This window comes from Capsicum annuum, chromosome 8 (genome assembly GCF_002878395.1).
Source record: "Capsicum annuum cultivar UCD-10X-F1 chromosome 8, UCD10Xv1.1, whole genome shotgun sequence".
NCBI lineage: Eukaryota > Viridiplantae > Streptophyta > Magnoliopsida > Solanales > Solanaceae > Capsicum > Capsicum annuum.
The window spans coordinates 170,544,787-170,557,578 of NC_061118.1; the positions used below are offsets into that span (position 1 = coordinate 170,544,787).

General features: G+C 33.9%; 1 protein-coding gene across 1 annotated transcript; it reads right to left on the reverse strand.

Annotated features, from left to right (window-relative positions):
- Positions 1-30: 30 nt before the first annotated feature.
- Positions 31-6,809, reverse strand: LOC107840469 (protein DETOXIFICATION 46, chloroplastic). Its single transcript, XM_016684337.2, has 14 exons — positions 6,208-6,809; positions 5,519-5,613; positions 5,248-5,356; positions 5,059-5,114; positions 4,507-4,562; positions 3,051-3,189; positions 2,758-2,895; positions 2,615-2,683; positions 2,400-2,510; positions 2,007-2,135; positions 1,414-1,491; positions 674-745; positions 466-528; positions 31-365 (listed from the first exon to the last, which is right to left on the reverse strand). The coding sequence occupies exons 1-14, from the start codon at positions 6,662-6,664 to the stop codon at positions 264-266; spliced, it is 1,674 nt and encodes a 557-aa protein (XP_016539823.1). The 5' UTR covers positions 6,665-6,809; the 3' UTR covers positions 31-263.
- Positions 6,810-12,792: the final 5,983 nt, after the last annotated feature.

Consider the following 12,792-nt stretch of genomic DNA (forward strand, 5'->3'; position numbering starts at 1 on the left):
TTGGCAGAGCCCTTTTATTATGATTATTAATTGACAAATGAAAATTTATTGCACTGCATCTATAACAACTCATTTGAGTTATGATACACGGTGGATCAACTTCATGTTGACTAATATTTCTCGAAAAAGAATTTATATAGACAAGTAACGATAAAATTTTGCTTCTGATGATTTATCACCCCGCAGGCTGCAGCACTATCGGAATCTTTAACGAAGAACAACTTTTCTATGAGGTCAGTTTTGTCTTGGGCATATTAAACCCCCTATGCTGCTTTTAACTTTTGTAACTCATCATGAACTGGGTTTTCCAAATAAAGAATACCATCGGCCAAAGTGAGTCGCCGTAGAGCTACCAAAAATCGCATCTGGAAAGAAAAAGAAAGTCAAAAAAATTAAATGGAAACAAAATGAGCCAGTTTTTAACGAACAAAGAGTAATCAAACAAAAGTTGTCATGGCTCTTTACCCATTGGAATGCTACTAGGGCAAACCAGCATCCTGACAAACCAAATCCTCTACTGCTGAAGAGCTGATTGAAATCAAAATAATAGTGAGTAATATTCTTTTTTCATTAGAAAAAATTAACTCCAGCTTCCGGAGCAAGGATTGATTACAAACTTATTTTGCAAACTAAATCACGAACGGACTCATCGGAAGTAAGTGGAATGGCTTACCATGACGAGAAGAGAAGCCAAACCAAATATGCTGGCCATTGATATGCTAATGAATTTCAAGTCTCTTCCAGCCTATAAGTTAAAAAGATCATCATAGAGTTGAGATAATGGCTTCAAAAACCATTATTAGAATTAAAGATTTAAAAATATCTTATCATAAAAAATATCTATCATACAATAACAACAGAAATAAATTATAAATGTAAACAATCGCAAGGCAAATGCCAAATTTAATGGCTTCAACAATATATAAGAAGGAAATACTATCGGACAGGTGCCGAACGTCTAAAAGAAAAAGAAAAGGAGGGTGGCTGTCTTTTTCCCAAGAAACTAAAACACATCCTACAATTAACACAGCCTTACGGTGAACTTCTCTATGGTTTGTTAGACTAATCAATTCGCTGATTGCAGGATTATGTTATCACAGGAATTAATGATGTACTTACTAGTTACTATATATTGATTTTACAAATAGTTAATACATGAAATCCCTCACGAAGAAAAAAAGCCAATTTCTAGTGCAAATACTTAACCTATATGGTAGTTCGCCCCTCTTACCCAGTAGTATTTACCCCTCAATAAACTTGAAATGCTATATTTTTCCAAAGAAACAGAGCACACCCTTAAATTTATGGCAGCCGTTGACAAAATAAACAGAACTTTCAGATAAAAATAATCGATATAATCAACCAAACTATCTACAATAGTCAAAATATAATTTGGAAAGTATGAAACCATACCAACAAAGTTCCTTCAAGACTATGAACACACGGTGACACCCAGAGAGTTAGAAACAATGGCAGCAGTACTTTGTGCATCTGCACCAACAGAGGTGAGAACAATCAATAGATCAGAAAAGACTTTCATTGACATAATATCTTTATTTGGTTCTTACATTCCAACTAGCAGTGCACAAAGTATAACAAAAACCTAAGCTATGCATGGTTTTTCGTGTACTATTTGTGTCAACAGGGCCACCTATGAGCTTCTGTTACTCCTGATGAGCTTCAAGTTTCTCAGTTTGGTTAATCTACTATTAAAGGACAAGAAGAATTAACACTAGAGAAATAACAGACACAGTGACGATGATGCCTACATGATCTTAATCCAGTATAACATGGACCTAATTAACACGGCTTCCTTTGCATTGTTTTTATTTCATGCAGTATTTCTTTCTCATTTCTATTTGCTCCAAAAGTAGCAAAATTATTCATAAAAAAAGAGGGCGTGGAGAGGATTAATATCCTCATGACCAAAAGATGTGGCATGGTGAACTTCATCTACATTGCAAAGTCAAAGGATAAAAAAAAAAGATGGATAATATGCAACTAACCTCATGTATGACCAAAGGATCTGGTGAAAATATTTTGGGGAAAAACCATGATATTGACACTCCACCAAATCCCAGTAATAATCCATTTGATACTGCAATGATCAGAAGGGACTTCAGCAGCATCCGGGCCTGATTCACAGTGTTCATCTTTTAGAATGTCCTATTAAATAATAATCCATTGAAGACAACTCTAGAGTTGTCAATTTGGGAATAAATAGAAACAACAGTTTACATGGACATCGCAGACAAAATTTCATGGATGTCAAAGCTTTCCTCAAAGAAGAGGTGTTTACAGATATAATGGAAAGTTTAATGATAAACTTTTCAAGCTTGTACGTGACGATAAGAAAACAGACGCAGGATACTGTAAATTTTACATAAATAAATTTATACCTTTGACAAGTTCCGATTCACTCCATATAACAATTCAGGCATAAATGACTGCGCCGTTTGAGAGAGAGGCTCACCCCATATTGCAAATATGCAGAATAATTGCAGCAAGACCTAATTAGAAAAGTAATACGTCAGTGTTAATATACATCTGACCGTTCCATTAGAATGATGCAAGAAGAAAATACATCTGAAATATTGGTCACACATAAACTAACCTGATGTGCAGCAGCAATGTGTGTGCCCATTGATGTAGCATAGTAGACAAGTAGAGAGTAGAATAACACCTGAAGTTCAAGATCTATCAGATACATAGTTACTACTTTCATGCAAGCCGTAAATGCAGCTGAGTCAAACAAACCTTTGACATCATTGTTAGGAACACAGGTGCTGCAAGCATGAAAATCTGTAGAAGTTCATCCAATGATGGGACAGATAAGGCAAAACCAGTATACCCTTTACCGCTCAGGGCTGCAATCATCATATAAGCTGCAACAACCTAAAATATTGCTAGTAAGCTAGGAATATTACCATAAAGAGTATGAAAATGAGAGAGAGAGAGAGAGAGAGAGAGAGAGAGAGGGAGGGAGGGAGGGAGAGAGTTGAAGAGCAGATCAAAGTCATTTAGAGGAAGGAAAGGCGTATGTGGCATACTTGGGAGACCATCGTTGCCCATGCTGCTCCAGCAATACCATATCCAAAGAATCTGCATAAGACTATGTCGCCAACGCCATTAATAGCAGTGGCAACTGCCAAAGCCTTTAAAGGACCCCATGAGTCTTTCATGCCCAAACTGTATATCCATTTACAAGAACTATATTATACACTGAAACAGACTAACCAATGCATTTATCACAAAAACCACCAGCAGAAAATCATAAACAGCTTTCAGTTTTAACGCTCAAAAGACTGACCAAATAATGCACATTGCAAACATATAAATACCGGAGGAAAGACATTAAGAACTTCAGTATCGATAGCTATCCATAAATGTAAGTGTAGTTTCTTTCTTTAAGAAGCTTCATCATCAGGTTCGTTAAAGTAAAAGACGGAAGTGTCAGGGGTGGCACAGTCAATTGGAACAAATTTATATAAATCAAAGAAATGTCAACCAAAGACAATCATGCTCAAATGTCTTTCAACCACTATTATCAAAACCCTTCACTTCATCACTTGCTGAAAAAACGAGGGGTTATCCCTTCACTGGTGCAGCCATGTGCTTCAGAGAAAATCGTGCTTCAAAAAATTATGCGAATCAGAAGCGTTGGCCACATTGAGTCTCAACTTTGAGGAGTTGGACTAACGTCAGAATCACTGTATATTGGATGCTGAAATTAGTTTTAATATCAATTGACTATTATAGTACTAAATTCACATATATTTGGTACTTTCTAATTTTTCTTAAATTGTGCACTTCACTTCAAACAAGTGTACTTTACTTCCCGCGTTTTTCTTCAAGCCTCGTGGACCTTTGTAGCTTTTTAGCTCTTCCGCTATTGAAGAGCACTGCTTTCAAACTAAACTCAACCCACTGGTTCCATCTCAATAGCGTCATAAGCTAATTTAAGTTACAAAAATTGTTTCATGTTCATTAGCTAAAAAGATTGTGGTCATCATTATCATCTACTAAGAGTCCAGTATGTGTTTTAATATTCACTAACAGTGATACTCTTCTCATATAAAGAAGAAAATTGGATTAATCAGTTTAGCTGAGTCTGATCACACATAAATAATCATGTAAACACATAACAGAATGAGTGCTTCCTGAGGGCGAGGACTTGCATCCATGAGAAAAGCACAACAGGAAGAGGAAGATGAAATATAGTGAGGAAAAAATTGGGTACAAATTATCTGACAATTGATTATGTGGCAACGTGAAATAGGACATTGTGCAGACAAGAAAAAGAACGTTGACAAATTGTAGCCATAGGAACTAAGTGCTTATGTTAAGTGGTTCTTGTAAAAGCATCGCTGCAAATATGAAGAAACATAATAGATTGCTACACAACCCTATAGATCACTCAGCCAATTAAATTCAAGTTCAAATTATCTAAAAGCACATTGATTACATAATGCTATACAGATTAGAGTATCGGTAGGTAGATGGTACCTTGCACTTTGGGCAACCCAGCCAACCAGCATGGCGGGCCATGCCAATCCACGAATCTATCATGAAAAGATATTTTATTCAGATGAAGTGTGCTTGGATAAGCAAGCATAAGTGGATTTTACTTGATCATCCCAGAACGATAAAACATTCAGCCAAATATTGTGATCCCTGCTATAGCATATGAATTCAGAAAGTATAACAAATCACTGAAAGTCTTTATCTGCAAGTTTGAACTAGGACAGATAAACCCCACTTTGAGCTTAGCTATAAGAAGTTAAGATAATCAATTGTAATCGTTCATTCAATTTGCAAACAACTTCCCAGATCCTACGGCTGTTTTCCTTCTCCTCTTCCAGAAATAAATTTATAGTTTTAGTTAGCTACATTTAAACCTAAGTCATCTAATAGCTATATGAAACAGTACAGCATTCAAACCTTACATTGTGTTAAGAGTCTTTCGACTCTTGATAAGATGCTTCTTAAAAGATAAAAAGAATAAATATATCCAATTTGTGTTGGAGAACATGCACCAATAATAAATAGCATAATAACCTGGACATAAGTATTTGCTGCGTTTATTATTTCCATATTGTTTGCCCCTGTGAAAGCTGAAAGTGAGACAAATATACCATCAGTTTCTCCTGAAAAATACACCACTACTGAAGGAAGAAGAAGAGAATCTGAATACTACACATATAGAGTAATTGATAAATCCACCACAAAAAAGAATGAGATACTTACCAGTAATGCCCCAAGTACCAAACAATCTTGTAAAGATAAACATCACAATACCACAGGCCAACCCAATGAAGAGCAGGATAGATATCTGATGTTGCACGTCATCTTTATCCTGCACCATAATCCAAGATGCTCAGAATGCAAGAGTAAACGGAAAATATGGACGACTATAAATTGATATATGGGTTCACCATACTATGATAACTCCCAAGCTCCTAATATATGGGGAAAGCAGATGCACTTAAAAGATAACAAGAATTTTCAACAAGCATACCCCTTTGGCCAGTGCAGTAGCAACTAAATTTGAAGTGGCAATTGAAAGGAACATAAAAAGATAGCTTGTGTTATCACAAAACACTGTTCCTGGACCTGCCAATCACAAAAAATAAGGTAAATAACTCAACATATAAACAACATTATACTCCGTCCCTCCCATTTGATATGAAAAAAGTTAAGGTCAGAAGCACACCAAAAGTATTTGGATTTTTTGAGTTACATACTTGAACTATCCAGTGTATGAGTTTCCTAACTAAACTAGCTCCGACTACTTATCAAAACACGCTTAAACTATTCATTGTTTAATTTTCCTAACAACAAGTTTAGGTATGAAACTCAAAACAATAAACGGTTAGAGATGTGTTTTGATAAATAGTTGATAGTCTTGTTAGGAAACTCGCACACTAGATAGTTCAGGTTTGAAACTCCAAAAATTGGAATACTTTAGGTGGTTGATGTGTATTTTGATAAAAAGTTGGTGATCGTTCGTGTAGGAAACTCATATACGTAATAGTTCACTTATGAAACTCAAGCAATCGGATACTTTAGGTATATTTGGACCTCCAAAAATGGAAATAGTCATAAGCCTAATAGTTCACGTATGAAACTCAAGCAATCGGGATACTTTAGGTATATTTGGACCTCCAAAAATGGAAAGAGTGTCATAAAAATTGAGACATTCTCTACCTAAAGCGGCAAGTTCAATGGAACTTCCTTGACCAATAACTGCAGTATCAATAAGACTCATCAAAGGTCCACATAACCACAACCCAACTGCTGGCCCCGAAAACTTTACAATTTCCACCACTTGTGCCCAAATGCTTTCATTTCCAGAAAAATTTCCTTTACCATTAGAATCCACCACTGAAATTTCTTCTCTAACTGTTACTTCTCCTACTTTCTCTTCATATGCTTCATCGCCGATACACGAATTCGAATTCAAATTCTCCAAATTGACTGTAATCTCTTGACTGTGATTTACACAAGCAGTGATAATTCGCTTTCTGTGATTACTCATTCGGGTCAATGGTGCAACCCGACAAGTTCGGAGCCGGGTCGAAGAGAAATCAACATGGAAATTCGGGTTGAATTTGGGGATTTTAATCGGAATGTGAGATTTACATGTTAGGGTTTGAAGATTCATTGTTGGGGGATGAAGCGTTTAGATGGTTGATTGAACAACAGATAGAAGAAAAAAAGAGGGAACATTTTGAGCCACGAAAATAGGAAGGGCTTTTTCAGCCAGTTGAAAATTGGCGGCTGCTTCGAGCTACCTAGTTTTTCATGCAAATAGATATTCGGCATGTTTATTTAAAATAAAATTACTTATCTATCTCAAAATACTTATATCAATTTAAAAGATTAAAAGAGCACTAGTTATTTTTTAAAATTTTATCTTTAATATTTTATTATTTTAGAATTAAGAAGATACACAAATAGATAAAAAGTTAAAGAATTAATTAGATTATATTCTTAATCTTTTTTTTTTAACAATTGAGCAAAACATAAATCCATTGAGTATTTTCAGACGAAGGGTGCAATATTTTATGAACGGAGGGAGTATGCTCATAGCTTAGACAAAAAATATTTATCACAAATAAATTAATTTGGTTTAAAGATTTTAACCCTTTTGGTCATAAGAATTTTTATAAAAAAATTTACTTTAATTTCAAAAATAATGTTTGGTCACGAGAATTTCAAATTCAAGTCAGTTACAATTTAGGCTTGTATTTGAAAAAAGATTAATTTTCACTTTTTCACTTTTAGTTTTTTTACAAAAAATTAAAAGTAATTTTAATTTATATTTATGATTAAACGTAACTCCAACTTCAATTTCAACTTAAAAAATATGTGATTGTCATGACCAAACGCCTACTTAGTTAACTGCTTCACATTTCTGTCGCCTAGAGATTGACGAAATCCAGTATAATTACTTTTTTTTAAGCATAGAAGTACTTCCTAGCTGAATGTCAGTACTTTTTGTTTTTATTTACGAAAAGGGGTCATAAATACATTTTAAGTATTGAAATTGGTTCAAAAGTATCCATCGTTTACCTATTGGGTAAAAAATATCCCTCCCATTACCTATTGGATCAAAAATATCCCTCCATCCACATTTATAGCTCAACTATGCCCTTACGACTAATAAACCTTTTTAAAATCATAACTAAAATTTCATTTAATACGTGGCAGCTTTCTATTGATTGTAAATTAGATTAATCAAAATATTAAATTAAATTTGGATCCAACTAAACTACCCTATCCAAACGTGATCCAAACCATTAAAACCGCCCCAACCTATTAAACAAAAAGGAGATTTTGAAACCTAAACCTAAATTCATCGATCAAACTACTAAAATGCATTTTGAAACTAATTTTACACAAAACTTATCAAGAAGCCTAAATCTTATTTGATTGGTTTTCTAAGCCAAAAGATACAACTTAAACGTATGGAAGTTGCTAAAAGCCTATAATTAACATGTCAAATGAAGTTACTTTAATTTTTTTTGGTCATGCTGAAACTAATCAGGAGTCCATTTTAGTTTCTCTACGTTCTAGGTAACTACGAAAAATAATTAATTTTATTATTTTCTGTCCCTAAAGCACCATCGGAAGGACGTATCTATATACCAGAAGGAACTTGCAGACACTACTTTGATGTATGAGGAGAAAATAGCACAATTAGAACAACAACTAAAAGTTGAGCATGGGATGATTCTTTTTCTTAGGATTAATATTGCTGTGAGACTTTCAAAAGTTGTCCAAAGATACTGCTGCAATTGCGAAAATGCAAATATGAGTGTGTTCATGATGATCTCCATGCCCTACTTTCTCTATTTCGTTCATATATCAGGTGTTTTCTATATCTCTTGGTATTTTTGGTACAATATCACATATTTTTTTGTGATACTGTGTCAATCTTCTTAGTTTACTTTAAAAACATTATTCGGTCCATAGATTTGGGTATAAAGAAACACTTCGAATTCCTCTTTATTGGTTGCGTTAGTTTCAAAGGAAAACCACTTGAATAATATGCCTAAAGTAATCAAAGAGATTGAATTATCCTCTTGACTAGTTCCTTTGCATTTTGCTATCCATTTGTCTGCGTATTCACTCATGATTTTGCAACACTCGAAAATATGCAATACTGCAATGTGCCTTTAAATATGACATCTATATTTATTTATTTTTTGAAGTAATTTCATTAAAGATGTCAAGAAGCTAAGATGCTAACAGATCCATAAAGATTACAAAAGGTGCAAATAGCCCTAAACAGCTAGGCTATTCTCATGACGCAAATAAAATCTAAGAATTGAATTGAAGAATTTATAGTGAAAAAATTTAGACAACTTGATAGATTTCATCACTTTCGTCTAAAATCAGTTTCAAAATGCTTTGCAGCAATTTTATGGATGAAATTGGGTTTAGGCTTCAAAATTTCCTTTTTGTTTCATAGGTTAAGGCGGTTTTTGATTTGGTTCGGGTTTGGCTCGGGTATTTTAAGATAAAAAGTATACTTAAAGAGTATCATAATAACCACTATCACACTAACTATTAAGGTAGGAGCAAAATTAAGTATAATGAATAAAATTTGGTTATTCATAGCAAAAGTCAAAATTTAAACCCTGATGTGTATTAAACTTGTATTCATCTTTCCCTGATTATCTCGGGTAATGTTTTCTTTTGTTGTTAAACCCTCACTATTTCTCCATTATAAAAAAAAAAAACTTGTTTGATTAATGTTCCTTTTTTGGGTTAATTTATTACCCTTCTTTTAAATGGTTGTTTTTCTTCTTCTAAAATATTGGCAAATGTAAGTAAATAAGAAAAATCTCATTAAATCTAACTTTTGCACAAAAGTTCCTTAAAGATTGATTGAACATTCATCCCTTTTGGGGGGTAAACATTGAACATTCATCCACTATCTATATCAAGCAGAAAAAATAGTAGATAAAAACAAATTCAAAATCAAAACTACACCAAAATAATACGACAATCGAGATATCAAAACAATACGATTACATCTAATCTTTAAGAAAAAATTTCGCAAAACCCGATCGAACATTCATCCACCACCTGTATGAAGCAGAATAATAGTAGATATCAAAAGAATAGAAAGTACGAAAATATAAAATCTAACTTTTACCCCAAAGTTCCTTAAAGACCGATCGAACATTCATCTACATCTGTAAAAATAGTAGATAGAAACAAAATAGAAACTATAATAAATAATATGACAATCGAAATATCAGAACAATACGATTATTAAACATGATCTTTACACAATAATTTTTCAAATTACGACGAACATTCATTGACCACCCGTATTAAACAAAAAAATTAGAAAACATATCAATACTAAAAAAAATGGAAAAATCGACCACAAGTGGTCGATTTTCCACAAATTCCAACCACAAAATCGATCAAAGAGTGTGATCGGTAAATTATTAGTAGCTTTTTAAAAATCGACCACATGTGATCGATTTTTTAAAAATATATATTTAGTTTTAAAATTTATTATTATGTTTTTAAAATTTGAAAAAGTGTTTTTTTTTAAAAGACCACAAGTGGTCGGTTTTCTATTAAATTATTTAATTAGTTTTAATAGAAAACTGACCACAAGTGGTCGGTTTTCTATTAAATTATTTAATTAGTTTTAATAGAAAACTGACCACTTGTGGTCGATTTTCTAATAAATTGATTTATTTATTTAATAAAAAACTGACCACTTGTGGTCGTTTTTTCTGGGAACTTTTTTTTTTTAAAAAGCCTCAAATGTAAATGCTCTCAAAAGTGTACAACACAACAATAGATTCAAAAGTGTACAAACTACAATATAATGTCTAAATTCAATGTACAACAATGGTTTCAAGAGTGTTAACAACTACAACAATAGTTTCAAAAGTGTACAAACTACAACATAATGTCTAAATTCAAAGTACAACACATACAAAAGCCAAAAAACTAAAAGTCATCTTCATCGAATTCATCCTCGTCTTTCATATCCCTATCTGTGCCGATATCATCCAGGGGGCCTACTCCTTTTGCAGCCCGAACAACATCACCAGGACACGAAGGAATAATCCCTGCAGTCTGAATGAAAGAGATGAAATGCTCCTGCAACATCCTAATTTGTGATGAAGTTTCCTCCCCCTTCTTATACACTCTCTTTCTTTGTTCAACAAGCTCTTCAGTGAGTTTAGAAATCGTATAATCTAGTCTTTCAACGGTTTCTCTATCAACTGAAGGGCTAGAGTATGCAGGGCCGGACGAATACCTAAAATTCTTGCCAAAAAAATTATTGTGGTATCCGTAGCAATGACCTCTAACTGCAGGACCCATAAATTTTTCCCATAACTCCTCTTCTACATGTCGGGGTAGTGGGTCACCCTGACTTTCAGGAGGCTGAGTACTACGATACTCACTAACGAGCTGCCTATATTTGTCCTATATTAATTCAAAGTAAAGTTAAAATTAAAAGTTAAAAAAATTAAAGTACTTATGATTGAATAATATCAAATTTGAGAAAAATATTCATAAATGCAATATTTGTTTCTTACATGGGAAGCTTTTGCACGAGGTTCAACCCAGATATCTTCATTAGTCGGGTTCTTTTTCTTTTTCAGATGAGTCTCCCCGAATAGCTCATCATGTGGTATGCTCCTACCCTTTTCTTTCTCCTGCATATGAAAAAATTATCAATGTTCAAACAATTAAAAATTTAAATAGAAACAAAATTTACATACCAATTTTTCCTCCACAACAATGGTACTTCTGGCACCTGCAGTATGTAGGGAGTCACCCTTGGATGATGCCCGAGCTTTCTTTTCTTTTTTCCTCAGCAATTGGTATTCTTCGTTATTCCAAAGACGAATATACTGTTGCCATAAGGGTTCGCTAATCTAGTCAAGTTTTACCAATTTGGTTCGGGCATAATCCAATAGACCATTAAACCTAAATCTACATCTTCTGAAAAAGTTCCTCCTTATAAGACATGTATTCGCTCATCCCACAGGTAAAATTTCTACAACAAAAATAAAAATATAATATTTAATCTTTTATTCTAACAAAGTGTTAAGTAGTCGATAAGTTAAATTTTTACATTAAATTATTTAAACATTCTCTCCCTGTCACTTTATGGGAATACATTGGGTCTGTTGTTGTTGTTGTTGATGATGATTCTCTCCCTGTCAAGTTTTGGAACCTGACGCCAATAGGTCCAGTAGCCGTTGAAGTTCCAACAAATGTATTTTCTCACAGCTTGTTCAACTTTAGCATTCGGCCTAAACCTGCAATACAAGATCAAACAGTAATATTATAAAGCATAATAATATAGTAATGAAAAAATGAATAATGTTTTTATATTTAGAAATCTTACCCTGTCGCAGATGGAATGAGATAGAATTTCCCATAATCATCTTTGTCTTCTGGCTGCGGATCAAGTGATGGTGGATGCACTGGCGTGGGAAGATTTGAAGCATCAGATGGAGTACCTCCAAGCTGAAGATCCGACAACCTAATAGATCCAGCAGAAACACTGTGTGAAGCTGCGTGACTGCTACAGGAGGGTATCGATGATGGCACATGTTCGAATGTGCCAACGACCGTTTGATAGTACTGTAGTGCCAGTGGCACGGTGATAGGAGCAGATTGGATCGGTGTAGACCCATGAAGTGGCCCCACATGCGTAGGAGTGGGAACCGAATGCTGGAATGACCTAGAATATGAGAGTCGTGCTGTCGCGCCAGCAAATCGACCCTCAGATAGATGAATACCTGTCGGTCATCTATAAGGCGGAAGTTGTCTTTTCTTTTTTGGTTTTGTAAGATCAACTTTTCCCTTACCTTTGTCACCTCTGCCTGACATCTTAATTATATAAAGTTAACAAGTAGTTAGTTCCTACAAAATAAATATATAAGAAAACATTCCTAGTAATTAATTTAAAGTTACTAATTCACATTTCAAATCGCTCCAACAACACGAGATAGACAAGAATATTTTTATTACTATATAAATTATAAAACAGTGAAAACAACAATCTTAAATAGTATATTACATATCAATCCTAAACGAGAAACATAAAGGTAAATATATAGTACAAAACATAAAGACATCAATACATAATAAATACAACCTACACAACTAATCCTCCTCTTCCGAAGACTCTCCACGAAACCATTCTCCATATTCGGAAGTTTCCTCATCTCCTACCCACTCAACCTCTTCTTGTGCAATATTAACTTCTTCAAATATATTTTTTGGGTGATTCAA